Consider the following 22,548-nt stretch of genomic DNA (forward strand, 5'->3'; position numbering starts at 1 on the left):
CTTTAGGTGTCAGTTTAGGTTGTTTGAGATTTTTTCTTGTTCCTTGAGGTAGGATTGTATTGCTATAAACTTCCCTCTTAGAACTTCTTTTGCTGCATCCCATAGGTTTTGGATCGTCATGTTTTCTTGTCACTTGTTTCTAGGTATTTTTTTTATTTCTCTTTGATTTCTTCAGTAATCTCTTGGTTATTTAGTAGCATATTGTTTAGCCTCCATGTGTTTGTGTTTTTCACAGTTTTTTTTTCTGTAATTGATTTCTAATCTCATAGCGTTGTGGTCCAAAAAGATGCTTGATACGATTTCAATTTTCTTAAATTTACTGAGGCTTGATTTGTAACCCAGAATATGATCTATCCTGGAGAATGTTCCCTGTGCACTTGAGAAGAAAGTGTATTCTGCTGCTTCGTGTGGAATGTCCTATAAATATGAATTAAGTCTGTCCGGTCTAATGTGTCATTTAAGGCTTGTGTTTCCTTGTTAATTTTCAGTCTGGATGATCTATCCATTGGTGTAAGTGTAGTGTTAAAATCCCCCACGATTTTTGTGTTACTCACAATTTGCCCTTTTATGGCTGTTAGCATTTGCTTTATGTATTGAGGTGCTCCTATGTTGGGTGCATAAATATTCACAATTGTTATATCTTCTCAATTATGCAAAGTACAGTTGACCCTTGAACAATGCAGGGGTTAGGGCCACTGACCCTCTGAGCAGTCAAAAATCCACTTATAACTTATAGTCAGCCCTCCGTATTCAAGGTTCCACATCTGCAGATTCAACCAACCACAGATCATGTAATATTGTAGTATTTACTACTGAAAAAAAAATTGTTTTTAAGTGGACCCATGCTGCTCAAACCTGTGTTGTTGAAAGATCAACTGTATATTCTTTGACCACAGTGTAATTAAGTTAGAAATCAATCACCAAAAGAAAACTAGAACATCTCTGTACATTTGGAAATTAAGAAATGCTTCTGTGTAACCTGTTGATACAAAAATGCACATTTGAAAATATTTTTTGAAAGAATTAAGATTTGAATGACATTAAAACTTGACAGATACAACTAAAACTATGTTATATCTGAAAAAGAGAAAGGTTGAAAAATCAGTCATCTAAGCACAAATCTTAAAATTTAAAAACAGCAACTTAAACTTCTATCGAAGAAAGTAAAGGAAAAGGAAGATAAAGATAAGAACAAAAAGTAATGAAATAGAAGACATACAGTAGTTAAGGTCCACAAAGCCAAAATTTTGTTCTTTGAAAAGACTAATAGAATTGATAGAAACACATGGTAAAACTGCTCAGGAAATATGGAGAAGCAGCCCCAATCAATGAGTGCTCTGATAGAAAGAGGGGATGCTGCTCAAGATTCTGTGGACATGACAGAGGTAGGAAGCAGGAGTTTTAGTTATCAAAGGAATTAAATCTGTAATTTAAGATATTCAAAAGAGAAAACCCCAGACTTATACGACCATACTAGTAAACTGTACCAAGCATCAATCTAACACAAATTTTTTTCCAGAGAATAGAAAAATAAGCAATACATTTCAACTCATTGTACAAGGTCAGCATTACTTCAAAACCAAATGCGTAAAAGGGCATTATATAAGAATGGAAAACTGTAGGCCACTCTTACTCATGGACATAGGTGCAGAAATCCTAAACAAGTGAATAAAGGAATAAGCATTATAAAAATCAAAAAGGAAAAATTAAAATTGTCTTTTTTCCAAATTGTTTTTACAGAAAATACATATAAATCCACAAAAAGTTATTAGAATTCATTTTTTAGTTTAACTAGGTTGGTGCCCAACAGGTCAGTATACCAGAATTAAGTCTAAGCATTACAACAAATAAGAAATGCATTTTAAATAAAAAATCACTTATAATAGTATCAAAAATATCAAATGCTAGGAATAAATGTAACATAATATGTTTAAGACATTTACACAATAAAATATTGAGAGAAAATTCAGAAGTCTTACATGAATGGAGAGATATACCATAATCATGAATTGAAAGAGTCAGTATTTTAAAGATGTTCTCCCCAAATTGATGTATGAGTTAGGTGCAATTCCAATATGAATCTGAGCGTGTTTTATGGAAATTGTCAAGCTGATTCTCAAATTTATATAGAGATTCAAAGGACCAAGAATAACTAAGTTACTCTTCAAGAAGAGGAAGGTAGGATAATTGCTCCGCTGGGTATCAAGATCTTTCATAAAGCTATACAACTGAAAACAATTTGGATAGAAAAATAGAGCAGTGAAAGAAGACTAGAGAATCCAGAAACAGACCCATGTATATACTACACGTGCTTTATGATAGAGTTGACCTTAAAGAGCAGTAAGGGTGGTCTCTTAAACTTCCTCCTTTTCACATCACACTCAGAAATCAATTCCAAATGGATAGAGATCTAAACATAGAAAGCAAAATAATAAAGGTTCTCAAAGGTAACAAAGGTTATCTTTAGGACTTGAGAGAAGAGAAAGATTTGTAAAACAGAACACAAAACCCAGTAGCAATGAAGAAGATTACCAGTAAATTCAACTACATTGAAATTAGGGACTGTTTTTTGTCAGAACACACCAGCAAGAGAATAAAAGGTCAAGCCACAGACTAGCAGAAGTTATCTGCATACGGGTAACCAAAAAAGCACTCAAGTCTTAGAAATGAAACCCTCATAACTCAGTACATAAAAGGCAATTATCTCCAATGAAATACTGGCAAAAGATTCAACAGACAAATCAGAAAAGAGGCCAATGAACATGTTAAAGAATGTTTAATATCATTAGTGATGAGAAAAAGCAAAATAAACCTAATGAGATATCTTTACACATCCACCAGAATGATTTAAATTTAACACTCTGACAATACAAAATGTTTATGAGGCTCTGGGGTAGTGGGACTTTCATATGTTGCTGGTGGGAGTAAAAATTAGTCTAACTATCCTGAAAAACTCTTTTTAACATCTCCTAAAGTTGAAGATATGTATATTGTGTTTGTAGAGTGCCAAAGTGAAAAAAATTCAAAGGTCTAGCATCAGTAGAATGGATAAAGGAGAGTATATTCATATGGAATTCTGTATGGTACCAAAAAAAAGTAACTATAGCTACTCCAAACAGTGTTGGTGAATCTCACTATCATGTGGAATGGAAAAAGAGTACAAAAGAATATATAGTGTATGATTACATTCATATGACGTTCAAAGTAGATTAAATGTTTAACGATGAAAACATTGGTGGTAAAATATAAAGAAAAGCAAGAATGTTATTACTATGAATGACAAGATAGTGGTTGTCTTTAGGAAAGTGGGAAGGTGAAGTAATTGGCAGGGGATATGAAAGATGTCTGGGTTGCTGGCAGTGCCCTATTTCTTGACCTGGGCGATATTTTGTGGGTTAATTCACTGAGCTCTACAGTTTTATTTTGTGCATTTTTATGTGTGTTAGTTTACACACACACATCCAAAAAGAGGCCAAAAGAATCATGATGCAAAGAGGAGAGAATTAGTTAATAAAATGATTGTTTTTAGACTATTTCAGTGGTATACCGCATTCAATACATTCAACAGGAAGACAGTGAAAGATGTTGTATGGTAAAGCGAGCAAACTTAATTGGAAAGAAGAAAGTTCAGTTGTAAAAGGATAGGTAAGATACTGATATTTTTCACCTATAAATGTGTTTTGCAGGAAGTAAGTGTTCATGGTCGGTTGGGAGTTATTTATAATCCTACATCAAAAATAGATGAAGATAACACAGCTATTTCCAGAGGAATTCTGGCAGCTTTTCTTACACTGAAAAACAGCTTTTTGAGAAACTTTCTCAGGAAACTGGCAGAGGAAGAAACTGCTACAGCTATTTACTCTGGAGATAAAATTAAAACATTCCTTACTGAGGTCAGTAGCTATTTGTTTGAAATAATAAATAAGTATCTTGCATATTTCAAAAGTATAAGTCAGTGTGCTTAGAGATATCATGTTAAAAAATCATTAAGCATAATCAAACGGGATAATAAACTTTCCTTTACAGTGGGAAAAGATGCATGTTACATGATACAGCTTTGCATAGAGGCACTTAACAAATCAAATTTCATATATTTCAGCTACTACTTCATGATCCTTAAAGTTAAAGGCATTCTAGTTAGGATACGTACTTATGTGAAGCATTAGGAGTTAAAGGATTATGTGAATAATCCTCAGTTATTTCACTCAAGGGGTCCAGTACAGGGAAGATTCTAAAGACAGAAGCTGATCCTCTGGAAGAAAGATTCATTAATCCATTCAAAAAATATTTATTGATTGTCTACCAGACAATGGAGATAATACTTATGAACAAGGCAGATAGAGTCCCAGTTCTTATGGAGCTTACATTGTAATGGGAAAGACCAGGTAAGTGGTATTGGAAAGATATAAAGAAATATAAGAAAGTAAACAGTTTGAGGGATGCCCTTTTAGCTGGAGTGGTCAAGGGAAGTCATCTCTAAAGAGCTGATGTCTGAGCAGAGCTCTGAATGAAATGAGAAGTCAAGCCGTGGAAAGTCTACAGACTTTCTTACAGAGAAGAATATACCAGGTTCAGAACGCAGCAGGTCTAAAGGCCTGACACAGAGACAGTCTTGCCAGGTTTGGGGTATAGGCAGAAGGTCATCATGACCAAAGTAGAGTGATGGGGAGACTAGTAGGAAATGAGTTCACAGACATAATCCCAGATATTTCAAGCACTCATAGGCATAGTAAGGAATTGAATTTTTTTCTGAGTATAATGGAAAGTCATTGAGGAATCTTGTGAGATAAATCATCTTGAAAAAGATGACTCTGGGTGGCATGTGAAGATTTGATAGTAGGTAAACAAGAGTGGAAATAGGATGAACAATTAGAATGCTATTGCAACAATCCAGGTAAGAAATAATGGTGTCTTGGAGTAGATATTGGTGGTGGACATGGTGAGATGGTATATACGTAATATCTGTTACGACTGTAGTCAGCTTGAAGAGCTGCCAATTGTATGTGACATGTGAAAGTAATACTCAAGGATTTTGTCTTGAACAGCTAGAATTGTGGTGTCTTTTTTTTGAGATGGGGAAGTCTTGATGAAGAGAAGATTGGGATACATAGGGGATCAAGAGTTAAGTTTTGTGTGTGTTAAGTTGGAGATGCCTGTTGGACATTCAAGTGGAGATGTTGAGTTGACAGTTTAGTAAATAAGTGTGGGAATCAATGGAGGGTATAATGTTTTGTTTTGTTTTGAGAGTCATCAACATTATATATAATTTAAAGCTAAGAAACTGGATGAAATACCTTGGAAGTGAGTGGGGCAGGGGTTGGAGAACAGAGGGACTGAAAAAGAGCCCTGGAACCTTCCAACATGTAGAGGAACGCAAGAAAAGGATGATCCAGTAGAGGGGACAAATGGAACAGCCACTGGGTTAGGAAGATAACCAGGAGAGTGTGATATCCTAGAAGCCACCTGGAGGAAGTATTTCAAGGAGGGCATGATAAACTATGCCATATTTCTTGAAATTAGGCTTCATAATGAACCATTTTATTTGTTAAGGTGGTCATTGGTGGCTTTGATAAGAAGTTTCAGAGAAGTGATAGCTATAAATGTGAACTGGATTCAAGAGAGAATAGGAAATCAGGAAACAGAGACAGCAAGTATAGGTAGCTTTTTAAAGAAATTTTCCTATGTGGGGAACAGAGAAATATTCTGTAGCTAGAACAGGGCTTGAGGTCATGGAAGGATTTCACTTATTTTTGGTATGCTGATGAAAACAGTCCATCCAGAAAATGAAAAAAAGATGAAACGGAGCAGAGCAAAGTGGGAGGATAGCTCTTGCGTAGCTAAGAGGTGCTGGGACCCAGTGCACAAGCTGTAAGTATTGGCTGAAGAATGGGGTAGATTTTTTGGTGGTAGCAAGATGAGTACTTTACTTCTGATTGATTTTGTCCTCAAAAGAAGGTCAAGTCATTAGCTAAGTATTAGAATAGGAGTAGGTGCTCTTAGAGGTTCGAGGGTAGAGGAGAAAATGTCAAATATTTTTCTAGTATTCTGCGAGTGAGAAAGTGAATTAAAAACATTATAGTAAGATTTCTGAGGGCCCACTTGAGGTTGATGACCATAAATTGAAAGTGAGATCAATGTTGGCTGCATGCTTTTCTCCAGCTGTCCTAAAGCTGTTTGGATCCAGTTGCAGAGTAAGCAGAGATGTGTTTAACCAGGGTTGAGGTTTTGCCAGGTGAATAACTGAGGGGAAGCATCCAGGGGAGGTGAGCATGGAATGTTTCTGTTATAGTAAAGGGATCAGGGGTATAACTTGGTTAGGAGGAAAATGATAATATGGAAAGTGTGATGGACAGTAAATAAGTGGTAGGGTCAGTGGACTAAAGGGTTGAGTAATGGTTGGTCTGGTGACACTGGGATGAATGAGCTAGAGAAGGTCAGCAGATTGTGGTCAGAGAGGGGTTGACTGAGACAGAGGTTTTGGAAATAAAGATCTAGAGCTACACTGTCTGATACTGCAGCCACTAACTTCATGTGGCTATTTTAAACTTAAATTAAATTAAATTTAAACTCAGTTTCTCAGTCATACTAACCACATTTCAAGTGCTCAGTACCCATCTGTGGCTGTGTGTTGGACAGCGCAGGGGAACATTTCTGACCTTGCAGGAGTACCAGGAACGTGATAGAAAGTCAGAATGTAAGGCCCTCCCTGGATCTACACCCAGGTGATTTGTATGCATATTTAAGTTTGATACACACTGAGATGGCAAAGATTACTTTTGTATTTCAGAGTTTAAATGCACTGTTACTAAGTTGGTTTCATGGGATTGGTATAATGGAATGAGCAGGGTATTTCTATTTTAAACAATAATTTTTTTAATTGAACACACCAAAATGGAGGTACTGAATTCAGAATTTAATAAACATTGTATTTCATTGTTTAATGTTAAATTTTATTTAAATTGATGTTTCCTAGCATTTTACTAATCAGTAATCCACCCAAAATTCTCAAAGAATGAGTAGCAAACTGTATCTACTTGTAACAGGATTTACAGATATTGTAATTGCCTTGCCAAAGAAGGATTCTTTTTTTAAATGTGGTTTCAGAACAAAATAGTACTTTTTAAAATCACAAGTTAATATAATTTAAAATTTTATACTAATATATTAAAGTAGGCTATGTTTAAAAAATTATTTAATGTATTTACTGTTCTCTTACTGGTTTTATCATTCTTAACTTATACCTTAGGGAATGGATAAAAATGCCTTTGAGAAAAAATATAATACCATTGGAGTGAATATTTTTCGAACTCACCAGTTATTCTGTCAAGATGTACTTAAATTGCGTCCTGGAGAAATAGGCGTTGTCAGCAATGGGAAAGTAAGTAAAAAAAGCAATTGCTCACTTTTCTCAGTGACACTGTGATACGGGGGTGTCAAGCGTTTTCTGTCACAACACACCTGATGCAACACACACAGAGGACGGTGCTCATGTGCTAGACACGCCAGACAGGTCTCAGCGTAAATAAAATGGCCACTGAGATATCCAGTTCGTGGCACAGTACCTGTTTCTTCACCCCTCCCTCCCATTGGTGATAACATCGGATGCAGCTAAGGATGTTTTTGGGGGATAGCTTTTATAATATAAATATTAGAACAATTTTGTATGCATTACAACATTGTGATTGAGCACTGTTGTAAGTAGGTGTGAAAAGTACATTCTGACATCTTTTTCTTCTTGTAGCTTTTTTCTACAATTGATTATGTTAAATAACAATACTGCAAGTTTTGAACTATAAAGTAGTATTTATTAATATCATCTTTTAAAATCTATAGTAAAAATCACTCTTACTCCCACCATCCTAATAAAATTTATGATTAATAGTTTATTGTTTTACCATCTAACCCTTTTTTCTACTCTACATAGCCATGTCTGTCTTTTTAAATACATAATTGTGATGCTATTATATATATATAATTTTATATCATACTTTTTTCTCTTAGTATATCATAAACGTGTATATGATTAATTAGGGAGTTTTAATAGGTACATACAAAATTAGTGGATGATAGCTGCTTATTAATATTTTTTAGTATGATAGTCTGGTTTTCTTTCTCAGGAATGGTTTAAGTTTTTAAAAATTGAATCTGGTGCTTAGGTATATTTAGAAATCAGCTAATGCAGTGTGTTTGACATTATCTCTGCTTGAAGCATCAAATTACGTATCCCTAAATCCTCTTCAAAGCTGTAGTGTCTTCTCTGTTTTCTACATTTTTATGAGCTCTATTCACCTGCGTGCTTCATTCCTGTGTCATCATTCCCTTAAAGTTATGCTTATTTATTCCTTCTTATCTGCATCTATAAATAATAGAAATTGGAGAATAGTGAAGGACTCATATCCACAAGCATCCACAAATCACATATTTCCGCTTCAGTGTAACTGTTCTTGAGCTAATTGTGTTAGCTCCTAAAAATAGTTAGACACGGGTTCGTCTGTGTACAGTGCTGTTTTACAATTGGTGACAACCGTTGCCATTTATTATTACAGTAATATAAAATATTAGTGAATTTTGGTAATGAGCTATGTGAAAGCCCAAAAATGGCATTGCTTTTTTTTTCAACAGTTGCTTTGGGAAGAAATCTAACTTTTTAGAACAGTTTTAAAGTATATGGCTACCTTCGGCTCTGTCAGGCATTTTAAGAGATAAAAAGAAAAAAATTACAGCCTGCTGTATCTGTTACGTTGCCTTTTGGTTATGTTGATACATTACGGAAAAGCTACCCTATGTTTTCTTTTGTCATTGTTTAATATAATTCAGATATTGTTATCAATATTAGTGAGAACAAATATAGTTATGTTCAACTTATTTCTCTTAGAACTGTTTTCTTCTCACTGCCCTTGAAATTGATGAAAGCATTTAGATGTAATTTTGCATCTGCCATGAACCAACCATTCTTCTAGAATCTGAGAGTATAGTACTGAACAAACATGTTTCTGTGGTGTTTACACTTCGGTGAGCAGGGACCAAAAAAAAAATAGTGTCCTTACTGATAAAGTGTTATTTGGATAGAGAACCAAAGGAGGTGAGGGAGCGAGCCATGTTGCATATCTGGAAGGGGAACGTTCTAGGTAGAGGGAACAGTGAGTACAAAGGTCCTGAGATGAGCTCACATCTGTGTGTTCTAGGAACAGCAGATATGAAGAGAACAGGAGAGAGGTACCTGGAGGCCAGGTCAGGTAGGGTTTTACTCTGAATGAGTTGAGAAGCCAATGGTCCTGGGCGGGGGATTGACATGAACTGACGTTTCATTTGGATCGCTAGTGGCTGTTACATCAAGGATAGACTGTAGGTGTTAGGAAACCAGTTAGGAGCTATTACAGTAGTCCAAGTGAGATGTGATGGTGGCCTGGACCAGAATGGCTCTAGTGGAAGTAGGGAGAAGTAGACGTGAGGTGTATTTTGGAGGATGACCAGGAATTGCTGACAGACTTACAGTGGGATGTAAGAGAACTACGTGACTAGCAGAATTGAGCTGCCGCTGTTTTAGGGAAAGGAAGACTGCAGGAGGAGTGGGCTTGTTCAGAAGGAGTGGAAAGGGCAGATAGAGAATTCAGTTCTGGACGTATTAAGAGTTCAGTGTTCAGTTCTGGACCTCTGAGTAGACTGGTTGAGTTGACAGCTGAACGTATGAGTTAAATTCGGGGAGAGGTTGGGGCTAGAGATAGATATTAAGTCAGATGACATTGACTTTTTGTGTCGACTAATGGAAAATTGTAATTTTGATTATCCTTTTATTTGTAAGACTGTGGTTTGAATACAAAAGTATGATATATTTGAAAATAAGTACTATGGTTTATGAACTATAATGTAATATTATACTGTGTCTCAGAGCAATGCTATGAAACACAATAATCATAGCAATTGTAACAGATAGTTATAATTCTGAACCAGATAGTTTAATGATTAAAATAATTCTGACATTTTAGAATCAATCTTCATTTTGAACCTGTCCAAATATTTACGTTAGAATTGAAACATATTCAAAGTTAAAATTGTTTATAAATGATCAAACTGGGGTGTAATGATGATCTCATACTTTCTTACTGCCATGCTAAAGAATTAAAAATCTATATATTTTGAGATTAAACAAAACCCTAAAAATGCTATTGCTATAATTATATTTATTTTTATCATGTTACATATTTACAAATTGATGAAAGACATGGTGTGGCAGAGAGAAGGGAAACAAGGCCTTTTTGTTTTAGCTAGGCGAAGCTGGATTCAATTAATGGTTGCACCATTAATTGTATAACGTTTGCAAGACTTGGTTTCCTCATTTGCACAATGGAAAAGGTAATAGTCTGTTTTAAAGTTGCCAGAGAGATTAAATATACTTTTACACATAAAACACATAGAACAGCCCCAGACACAGAGTACATTTTCAGCAAATATTAACTTCTGTTTTCTCTTTAAATATTTGAAGGCTATCATGGGAAATATGGGTACATTTATAGATTTGATTTGCATTGTATTCATTGAGAGTCAGTATAGAATCAAGCCCAGTTGATCCAACTTCCACGAGGGGGGAGAGATTTTTAGCTCAGTATGTGGAAGAACATTCTAACAGAGTTTTCTAAAATTGTAATGATCTGTCAAGTGAGGTAATGCATTTCTGTTATAGCAGTTATTCTGTATAACTGAAAAATCACATTTCCAAAACGTTGTAAAGATTTAAGCTCCAGATAGGTTTTATTGTACTATTACGTGATTTTCAAATTTAATGTTCCATTTCCCAATTTGGCCATTATGTGATTTTATACTATTTAAGTTGCTTTATTCCACAAACATCATATTCATCTTTAAGTAGAAGAACTAAGACACAGAAGAACCAAGTTTCTGCTATAGCTGTTTGACACTGAACTTACATAGGTGCAATAGAGCCGGTTTTCTGGTGAATTTAATCAGTAAAGATACCCAATCTTGCTCATCCCTTAGGAAAATTATTTGAGATTTTAGTTCCTTATTCTAAGTTATTAACAGAACTACTCAAGTCACTAGAAGTGGTATAGATAAAATTCAGCTCTTTTCCAGGCCTCTCCTATTCACAGTCAAAAAAATACAGCATTAAAAGTGCTTTGAAAGTTACCTTAAAAATGATAGCAAATCTTACGGAAATGAAATGTTTATATGTGTACTTTTAGTATTACAGTGCCCATTTTTTGTACTTCTAAGAGCCCAGGTTTTATGTTTAAAGTGAACATGGTATTTATTTAGCTGGATGCCAACATTCCAACGAATATCGCCTTTGATGTGAGCAAATGAGAAAAGATTCAAGAACTATACTTCATTAATTTTTAGAAAATATTAATTGCAGAAGCATATGAAGGGGAAGTAAGAAAATGCACTGCAGGGCTTCCCTGGTGGCCCAGTGGTTAAGAATCCGCCTGCCAATGCAGGGACATGGGTTCAAGCCCTGGTCCGGGAAGATCCCACATGCTGCAGAGCAACTAAGCCCGTGCGCCACAGCTACTGAGCCTGCGCTCTAGAGCCTGCAAGCCACAACTACTGAGCCCGCATGCTACAGCTACTGAAGCCCGCGCGCCTAAAGACCGCAATGAAGAATAGCCAGCCCCCGCTCGCTGCAGCTAGAGAAAGCCCGCGTGCAGCTACGAAGACCCAACACAGCCAAAAATTAATTAATTAATTAATTTAAAAAAATCCACTGCAACCATTTCATTCTGGTTGACATGTTTTCTAGTTGTTTGTCATTAAGTCTAATTGTTTAGTGCATAAGACTATGTCAGGGCTCACCTTCTACATCAGGCTTATGTTAATAATTTTATGATGATGCACGTATTAGCTTTTCCAGAAAATGATAACGGTAGCAGAGTTGGGGTGGTTGTGGTGGGATAGCCATCCTGAGAAGTTCAGGTATCTGGGAATTTTACAGCTTCCCCGCTCTGTAGTTACTGGTTTAAAGCTAACCTACAAGACCTTGCTGTGCTCCAGACAGTTTATACAGCATCAGTTAGATGAAGATTGGTTGGTATTATTAAGTAATTATGGGATTTGTTTCTTGGTTTTTGCTCTTTTATGCCTTGTTTATATATTAATTCATATCTGCATAGTGTAGACTACAATTTACAGATTAAATAGGAAAATACTGAAATTAAAAGACTTATGGAATATAGACAGTTGCTTTGAAAACTTACTTTAGAATGAAAAGCTTTAGGTTTTCGGAAGCATTATGTCTCAAAGTAAAACTTTCAAATGGAAATAATTTGCTGATTTTTTTGCCACATTGATTTCGGTATTGATGCAAATGTTATTTATAATATCAAAGTGAGGAAATAGTTTTCTCTTGTTTCCCAGGGGACTTAGTAAATTGTGGGATTAATAGCCACCATCTGTTTAATCTCTAATCAATATTTGCTTCAAGAAATATCTATTTGATAAGAAAATACTTGTCCCAAATTGGTATCTTATAGAAGATATACAATAATATAACTGCTTTTAAGTTCTTAGGACCTTTAGATGAAGATTTCTGTGCAGAAGATTTTTACTTGTTGGAAAAGATAACATTGACTAATTTAGTAGAGAAAATTGAAGACATTGTTGAAAATACAGAAGTCAACTCAAAGAAGTAAGTATTTAAAATTGTAAGAGCAATTCATTTTAGAGTTTGGTATTTTGTATCCGATTTTTTCTTTTTAAGATTAGAAAATGTTTCAAATACACACAGAAGATATAATAAAAGACATGTAGAGAATATAAAAAAACAGCAGATGATAACCATTTGCTTACCACTACCAAACTGTAGATGTTAATATTTTGTTTTGTCTTGATTGTCCCGTTCTCCTCCCTCCCTAAGAGGTAACCATTTTCTCAAATGTTGTGTGCATGATTCCCATATATGTGCTTATACTTTTGCTTCATATGTAAATATCTATTATTAGTGTTTGTGTTAAAGTCTTGACTTTTTTAGAGATATGCTATTATACATAGGCTCCTTTTGCAGTCTGCCTCCATAAGAGCTTTATCCATGTTCATGTATTTAGAGCGAGCTTATTCATTTCAGTTTCTTTTTAGTATTTCATTTTGTGAATATACTGCAGTTCATTTATATACTCCATTACTGAAGTACAGTTAACTTGGCTTTAGTTTTTTACTATTATGTGAATGCTATCATGAACCTGGTTTACATGTGTCCTTGTACAATGTGTGAGTTTCTCTAGAGTAGACGAGTGTTGTTATTGGGCTGTAGGATAGATGTACCTTCGGCTTTACCAGATGTTGCTAAATTCTGTCCTTCAAAGGAGTTGCAACAATTAACACTGCCACCAGAAATGTGTAAGTGTTCGTTTCCCCAAGTCGTCACCAATACTTGGTGTTACGCAACCTGTTAATTTTTCCTATCTGATGGATGTGAAATTGCATCTTGTTTTAATTTGCACTTCCTTGACTTCTAGTAAAGTTGAGTATCTTTTCATATGATTGTTTTAATTCATGTTTGCTCTTCCTCCAACGTGCCTACAATTTTATGTATTAGAGAGTGTGTGGCCAATAAATAAATACCTTAAGAAAGTTTACGAGTAGATTATGGTTTGGATTAACCCATTTATTTTATGTTTATTAAGTGGCCATTAAATGTAATGCTCTGTGAAAGATATGGTAGGTATTACAAATTAAAATAATATACAGTGTACAGGACCTGTAGTCCAGCAAAACATGTTATAGTAGAGAGATGCTGACAGTACTGACAAGGTTCTCAACCACTCTGACTCTAAATTTCTTTGTTTATAAAATGGAGATGCCTATCTTTTCTCTCTTTCTTTCTTTCTTTTTTGGTGGAGGGGGACATTTCTTAAAGTTCAGCTAACATTTTCTGTTCCAGCATATCATTGAACATATACATTTTCTCTATTATGGATTTTTAAATTTGGTTATATTTAATCCAGGTACTTATTTTGTACAATTTTAGTTTTCAAATGAATTTGAAACCAAAGAAATCTGGGCTTCTCAACTATATTAAAAGTTCTTTGAAAGTAGTTATTCTATCATTTAATTTTTGTTCTTCCTGCTCTTCTTTCTTTCCTACATGGGTCCCAGTGCTTGGATATATAACCAGCACTCAGCAAATATTGACTTGAATTAAATGATTCTCCATATTCTTATAGACACTATTAGGAACACTTATGTGTTTAAATATCATATCAATGATAAGAAAAAATAGGATGACTTTAAAAGCAGCAGTCATTTTACTTTGACAAATTATACAAGTTTGGAAGAAAGGTCATGTATATACAGTTTGTCTATTGGAGATATTTTACATTAAATTCCCCTTTCTTGAGACATTAATTGTGACATAAAATATGGACCTTTCTTTCCCCCCCAAAACTCATTTATCTTGTTTCTCCAGCCTGAGTGACCTTGTTATGAAAATCGATGCCCTTCTTTCCTCTTTACCTAAACATGCATCTCGGCATGATGTCACATTTCTTGAGGAGAATCACAGGTAAGATGTATTAGTGCTGTTTTTCTCCTGACACTGCATCCTATACTGAATTATGGTTACCATATGTATTCACAATACAGCAAAAGTTAAAGTAGAATTAAAAGTTGTTAGAGAATAAATGTATTTGACAAGATAGGGAAAAGAAATTTTAGTTAATTATATTCTAGCAAATAAATGACATATATATATATATACACACAGATATATATATAGGATATGAAGTTTCAAGTAAGTTAAATCTAGTATGATTTGTCTTATTCTCATCTTTCTTCCACATTCAAGATCATTTGGAATTTTTGCAGTATAATCTTTATAAATAATAATATCTTTATATTCTCAATGTATAAAAGGCTCAGTTACTGAAGAATTCTGCTTAATAAAGTGTAGACATGTACAACAGAATATCCCAAACTGTGTTTCATGGAACATTACTCTGAAATGTTGACAGATATCTTCTGAGGGAAAAACTGTAGTCAAGTAAATTTAGAGAATACTGAACCTTTTGGGGTGGAGGAGTGAGATTTTCAGTGTGCGTCAGCATATCGACGATTATGAGATGTGGTGTGGCTAAAAGAAAACAAAAGAAAAGTTCATTTTTGGTAAACTCAACAGTTGGGTAACTTATTCATGGAACACTTTTTCTGTTAAAAATTTATTATTTCCTAAAAATTAGGTTTCCAAAAAGAGCCATCAGAGAAATAGTGTTTTAGAATAATAAACTAGTTTATAATTTTACTGTATAATACTTCCCCTCTAAGATATATGAAATAAAATTCATCAAGTTCTATCTACATACATAAAATAATCTGAGTCCCCAGCAGGAACTTTTTTTTTTTTTAATTTAAAAATTAAGGACCACTTAGAATGGGAAAAAATAATCAGTTAGACATTATGTAACTAAACTATAGACATGTTTTATTTTCTTTTCCTAATCACTGCTCTTATAAAGCTAGAATGAGACAAATTACTTTATCGTAAACTTAAAATGGCTGGCACTTCCTGCTAAGTTTTCTGATTTTATGGTAGATGTGATCTTACATTGCTTCTGTTTACTGTATTACAAGATAACACGTTCTTTGGCTGTAGAAGGTCTATCTTTTGAGGTGTCTTCACACATGTATAGTAGTATCATTCTTAGGAAAAATTACTTTCTAAAGAGAAATTATCTAGCGCTATTGGGAATGAAATTTTTATTTTTTTCAGGTAACTGAGATTCAATACTTTTTTAAGTATTTTAAACAATTTAGTGGAATTCTTTTTGCAAACGTCTTTGATTTCTTAAATACCATATGCTGAAATAATTTAACACAAATTATTCACAACTATCATTGCAAACATTAATCACTATACTGTTACACGGTTATGTTATATTTAGGAACTTTGACGTGTTTGGAAATGTTTATTCCCACATTAAATGTCTGAAACATTTGATCTTTCATAGGTTATTGTTGTTGTAGTCTCTGCTTTCTTTCTTTAGCTCTCACATCAATCAATGTGTCCTGCTGCTTTTAAGCCTTCTTTTATATGGAAGGATATGATGTGACTTTGTGACAGTGGTTTACAATTCTCCAGTTCTTTTCTATTTATTTCTGGGGCATTGTTACGAATATTTATAAGTGGATATGTAGTATATGTGTATTGGTATGCATCTATGTTTATACAATAATACATACTCACCTAATGCCTGCCTTTTTTTAAAGGCAAAGTCAGTAATCTTCCACTTTTCTGAGTTCATGTGTATAATTTAGGTATCTAACTTTTCCTTCTGTGTGTTTACACTTGTTGGTACGATCTATTCATCCACATCAACGTTGGTTGTATGGCATAGCGTGAGCTTTCTTGTCAAAAAAAAAAAAAAAAGAACAGCTTTTTGATCCCAGTCTACCACTTACCTAGCTATGTGACCTCTCTTAGCCTCAGTTTCTTAGTCTATAAAATATAGATGATGATCCCTACCCTTCAGGGGTTTTATGAGATTCAGGCCTACTGTCTCAAGTATAGTAGATCTTTATTTAATGCGTTGTAGCTATGTGTATTTGTTACACAAATAACGAGGTGCTTCTCACAACTTGGAAATAAGAGAACTAAGATTGAACCTGAAAGTTAAGCCATAAAATCAACTCGTATTAATCAGGGGAGAAATGTGAATACTTACCTTAAATGTAGGATCCATGTCAGCAAGACTTAATGATAATCTGATTGAAGGTCTTAATTTATTGAAGAAACAATGACTTTGTTGGATTTCATTTGTGTTGGAAGCCTAGAGAAAGAGAGAAGCACATTAGCAATGCTGGGCTGTGTAGTCCGGGTCAGTCAGAGCAGTAGAATCACTGTTGCACACACACATGCGTGTGTGGTATATATGTATGCATATGTATATTGGGAAGTGTATAGATAAGAATTTATGTATGTATGTATGCGTGAATGAATGAATTGTTATAGGATTTGACGTTACACAATTGTGGGAGCTGGTTAAGTAGTCTCTGTAAGGCTGTTGACTTTCGATACTGGAACTTTAAGTTCACAGGGCAGGCAATTAGGAAGAGAGGTAGCTGTCAAGATGGGAGAGAGTAAGAGAGAGTTGTCAAGAGCAAGCTGGAATCCCACAAGTGTGGACTGAAACCTGTGTCAGTTCTTGTTGCCTCTGACCTTCGTGCATAGCAGGTGTCCTGCAGAAGATGGGAGCCCTATCACAGTGCTAAACACACATACGTGACCTAGGAGTCAGAGAGTAGAAGGAGGACCTTGGGGAAGGTAGAACCAGTGGGGGCCTCAGGCCAACGACGTTGAGTCAGCAGATCAGTAACAAAGTGTGTGAGCTAGAGAATGGTTGCCGCCCCCTCCTGCCCTCCAGATATCCTGAGAATCTCTCTTCTGGCCCACCCACCAGAAACGTGAAGGAAAGGGAATTCTGGAAAATGTCCTTCAGCCTAACCAACACACATACTACACAGGTGATGGGAACTATGGGATTCTGATTCACAGAACCTCACAGAATTGGTAGTAGTCTGGGGGAAAAAACTTAAAGTAGCTGTCAACAGATGCCTACTTTAGCCATAGTAATGTCTCATGAAGCATATAGAAAACAACCACTTTTGACTAGTGCTACAAGTATGACAGTAATTTGTAAAATTTTCACCAAGGAAACTAAAGGAATTAACCATTGTAGATAGTCTCTTTAATTTAAAACATCCGATTTGTAGCCCTAGTTTCTAGCAGCAATTATCTACCAGGATTTGTTGTCTGATTCTGACACTCCTGTTTAAACATTATTAACTCTAATCAACTGCATATAAAATAAAGTGTCTTTCATCTCTCTAGGTCAGAAGACCCATATTTGAAGGGAATTTTACATTAGCTTTTATTTGATTGCTGAGAAGTTATTTCACTGCAGAAGTCTAGATATTTATAGTCTTCTTGTACCAAAGAAGACTAAGATCCCTGTAGTCTTACAGGGGTACAGTTTGATTTGGTAAAATCTTTTTACCTTTGTAATATGTAAGATATTTAATTTATACATCTCCAGAAAAACTGATTTCCTGTTATTGTAGTGTTAAAACAGTAATCAATTGGACTGTTCTGTACTTTTAATTAAATACATCCTTTAAACTTTTCATTAAATTAAATATAGAATGGATTATCTCCTACTGGCCTTTTCTGTGCTTTTAATGATTTTCCCAACATTTTCCTTTAAAGATTAGTCCGTCTTCTAACTTAGATCCGTGAAATTCAAAAACGGAAAGGTCAGAGGGGAGGAGGTGTGGAGAGGATGACTTAGGTCAAAATAATATGAAAAATTTGGGTGTTTTTCCCCTGAGCTTTCCTGTTATAATATGTTGGGTTTTTAAAACTAGTAAGTTTAATAGAAGTACTGAATAGTTAATTCTGTCATTCTCAAATCTGAGAAAATACATTTAACACAGAAGCATCTTTGTTTTATTTATTTATTTATTTTATTTATTTATTTTTGGCTGTGTTGGGTCTTCGTTTCTGTGCTAGGGTTTTCTCTAATTGCAGCGAGAGGGGGCCACTCTTCATCGCGGTGCGCGGGCCTCTCACTATCGCAGCCTCTCTTGTTGCGGAGCACAGGCTCCAGACGCGCAGGCTCAGTAGTTGTGGCTCACGGGCCCAGTTGCTGTGCGGCGTGTGGGATCTTCCCAGACCAGGACTCAAAGCCGTGTCCCCTGCATTGGCAGGCAGATTCTCAACCGCTCTGCCACCAGGGAAGCCCCTGTTTTATTTTTTTACATTGTATGATCCATGAGAATTTGGGGGGCTTAAAATGATAAAGTTTTTTCACTATCATAGCATTGTTCTTTGAAGAGTTTTTAAAAAATCATTCGTCCATAATTTCTTACTTTCATTTTCTCTAATCTTTGCAGCTTTCTAATTTATTGAACACAAACATTAAACTTTTAAATTTGCATTTCCTTCTGTGAAATAACCAGGATTTTTAATCCAGTGAAAAAGAAAGAAATTTATAAGAATGTACGTAGCTAAGATTAATTAGGCAATTGAATAAACTTAACTGATCAGTGTTCATCTTTTATTTTTCTAGCATTATAAAGATAAATTCTCAGCAGAATGATATGTCCTTTGATGTCATTGCTATTGTTGATCCATTGACAAGAGAGGCACAGAAGATGGCACAGTTATTGATTGTAAGATATCATATTTTATTAAATATTATATATATTTATTATATGATATATACTACTTTTATTTTGAAATTTATAATCTTTTCAGGTCTGTTTTCTAGTATAATCAAATGTCTGCTCTTGATTCTTTCATACAGCATTCTAAATAGATTGTCATATTTCAGTGTAGAAAATGAAATGATAGAGGTATGCCTATGGTGTTATGGCAGTACCAGGTTAGGTGTTAATGTGGACGTAATTGCTGTCCCCATCGCCCCCAAAATTCATATGTTAAAGCCCTATCCCCAATGTGACTGTATTTGGAAATAGGGCCTTGGGGAAGTAGTTAAGGTTAAATGAAATCCTATGGGTTGGGCTGTAATGCAGTAGGATCGATAGCCTTGTAAGAAGAGGAGAAGAGAGATCTTTCTCTCCTCACAAACATAAAAAAGAGTTCATGTGAGTACACCACCACCTGGCAGCCGTCTACAAGCCAGGAAAAGAACCCTCTCCAGAAACTGAATATGCCAGCACCCTGACATGAAATAAAGTTCTGTTGTTCAAGCCACCCAGCGTTTTGTTATGGCAGCCTGAGCTAACTAATACAAGCGTCTTCCCATCATCATCTTTCTTACCCCAGGTGTGGGGAGAATGGCTTCTGGAGAAGCTGATGTCTAAGTGTAATTAGTATAATAAGCTTAAAGTATAATAAGTAACATTAGCCAAACAGGTGAAGCTAGTGGAAGAAAGAACATGAAGGCTATGTTCGAGAGGTTTGGCCACTGTAACAAGAGCAAAGTAACGGTACCTTCAAGTCTGAAGTTGATTTCTGTCATCTCCCCATCCCACTGTAAGCCACTGGAGTTGCCAAGGCAGCTCCACACGTGAGGGACTCAGACATCTTCTGTACTGTTCAGCCATCCTCATGAAGCAGCTTGTTTCCAGCAGTCTAAGATCACAACATCATCTCTGTATTTGTGCAGCGGGAAGGGAAGAACAAGGGCCCAACCCCAAACATATTCCATCCAGTTGCATCCCTCTGACCAGAATGTAGCCAGCCAGCCAGCCAGCTGCACCTGGTCACAGGATTCTTCCCCTAGGCAAGTAGAGGAGAATGAGTCTTAGGAGACAGATAGCAGACTCTGAAAGGACATTATGTGGCTTATCCTTGTACTGAAAATTTTAAAAATTCAAATTGTGATGCCGCTTTCAGTAGCTTAAATTTGAATAAGCTAGTTATGTTGGAAGGCTCTATTTTTTTTTCTGATGATGTTTAAAATTTTGGGATACTTCTATTTGAAATTACTCAATACTGTTTCTTTTAAAGACACATCACAAAATATTCTCAGAAGAGGAAACTATTTGTTCTTTGACAGTTTACTTTTGGAAACAGGCAAAAGTAATTAGATATTAAGCCTGGTGAAAATGTAGATGATCAAGCTGGGTCATACTGGTGTATATTCTATCAAAATTTCAAAAGTTTCTCTCAGAAATTAGTTTGCCATTTCAAATCAAATAGGAAAAATGGGTGATAGGTATCTGTTATAAATGCATTTATTAATGTGTACAAATAATTTTGGAAACCCGTTGCCATTCTGCCTATTCAGTGTATAATCAGGGCAAACTTCATTCCACAGCTGGTTTACTCGCCTCATTCTTTCTTTCTGCATTTGTACACCTTCAAACTTCAACTTCTTTGGACACACTATTCCTATTAGTCTCTAGAAAACAGAGATCAGTAATCATACCTATGAGGAATGGAGGTAGTATGATTCCCTATTCCTATGGGGACTCATTGTCCAAAAAAAAATTGCTTACCTCTGAAGCTTTTATGTAAACATAGAATTTAGGAATAAGAAGTGTGGGTTATACAGAAATATAAAATATGGAATTGCATTCCAGTTTACATCATTGGTAACAGTAGCATACTTTGTTTCTGAGCAACTCAGAACCTCACATAGCATATTATTTCTTACTATAGAGAAAATGTATGCTGTAAATTTGTGCTATAAAGCACAAATTAATTTACTGGAAAAAATGGTCAGTGTCGCATTTAACACTTGGAAGAAACAGTGGCTCAGCAGCCTCCGTTGTAGCTCATAGGAGTGATAGAATGGGAATTAAAACTCACAGCTCTTAAATCCTTGGTCTGTACATTCTAATTTCTCCTCGAACCTGTATCCTTTCCCTTCCATGTATCTGTTTTAGTCTTCTCCTTTTACCTATGTCCTTTGTTGTCTGATATCTTTCAAATCTTCACTGACTTGTTGCCTGTATGGAGGTGGGGACTATCAACATTAATAATTCTCCTACTTCAGTGCTCTCGGGCAGGGGTCCCCAACCCCGGGCCACGGACCAGTAGCGGTCCGTGGCCTGTTAGGAACCAGGCCGCACAGCAGGGGGTGAGCGGCGGGTGAGCGAGAAAAGCTTCCTCTGTATTTACAGCCGCTCCCCATCGCTCACAATCCCACCTGAGCGCCGCCTCCTGTCAGGTCAGCGGTGGTATTAGGTTCTCAGGAGCGCGAACCCTACTGTGAACTGCGCGTGAGAGGGGTCTAGGTTGCGCACGCCTTATGAGAATCTAATGCCTGATGATTTGAGGTGGAGCTGAAGCGGTGATGCTAGCGCTGGGGAGTGGCTGCAAATACAGATTATCACTAGCAGACAGGTTTGACTGCACAGAGACCATAATAATCAGTTGCTTGCAGACTCATATCAGAACCCTACCAGTGAGTGGCAAGTGACAACAAGCTCAGGGCTCCCACTGATTCTGCATTACGGTGAGTTGTATAATTATTTCACTATATATTACAATGTAATGATAATAGAAATAAAGTGACAGTGAATGCAATGCACTTGGATCATTCCAAAACTACCCCCCACCCCGGTCTGTGGAAAAATTGTCTTCCACGAAACCAGTCCCTGTTGCCAAAAAGGTTGGCGACCGCTGCTCTAGGGAAATAAAAAGAAAAGAGAGTATTTTATCTGTATGTAGCCAAGACCTTCCTACATCTTTTACAGTGTAGATGAAATTCCAAAAGGATCAGGGCACCCTCGCCATCGTTGTTGTGAGGTCACCACTTTGTCTTTCAAGTCAAGGTTCTAATAATTATTTTACTTGTTCTTCAGTAGTAAGGAAATTTGGATACCAGTAAAGAAAGTCACACTAGGCAAAAGGTAGGCAGCATAACCTTTGGGCAGTGAAATCAACTGTGTGGATTCAAATCTTACTTCTGCCATGACTTGCTGTGTGATCTCGGGCAAATTACTACCTCTGTCTGTGCCTCAGCTGTGTAAAAGTAGCTACCTCAAAAGGATGTTGTGTGAATCAGATGAGATAACGGATGTCAAGTATTAATGTAGCAGCTGGTAGATAGTCAATGCGCCGTAAGTGTT

General features: G+C 35.8%; 1 protein-coding gene across 1 annotated transcript in view; it reads left to right on the forward strand.

Annotated features, from left to right (window-relative positions):
- Positions 1-22,548, forward strand: part of UGGT2 (UDP-glucose glycoprotein glucosyltransferase 2) — a gene marked incomplete at its 5' end in the record, with an annotated part of 164,055 nt that overhangs the window by 94,757 nt on the left and 46,750 nt on the right. Inside the window, 5 exons of the mRNA XM_082675541.1 lie at positions 3,687-3,893; positions 7,247-7,378; positions 12,519-12,643; positions 14,420-14,515; positions 19,074-19,176. Of these exons, the coding sequence (XP_082531667.1) occupies positions 3,687-3,893; positions 7,247-7,378; positions 12,519-12,643; positions 14,420-14,515; positions 19,074-19,176 (663 nt within the window). The remainder of the gene's footprint in view (positions 1-3,686; positions 3,894-7,246; positions 7,379-12,518; positions 12,644-14,419; positions 14,516-19,073; positions 19,177-22,548) is intronic.

Source organism: Grampus griseus (assembly GCF_964374135.1).
Source record: "Grampus griseus genome assembly, chromosome: 18".
NCBI lineage: Eukaryota > Metazoa > Chordata > Mammalia > Artiodactyla > Delphinidae > Grampus > Grampus griseus.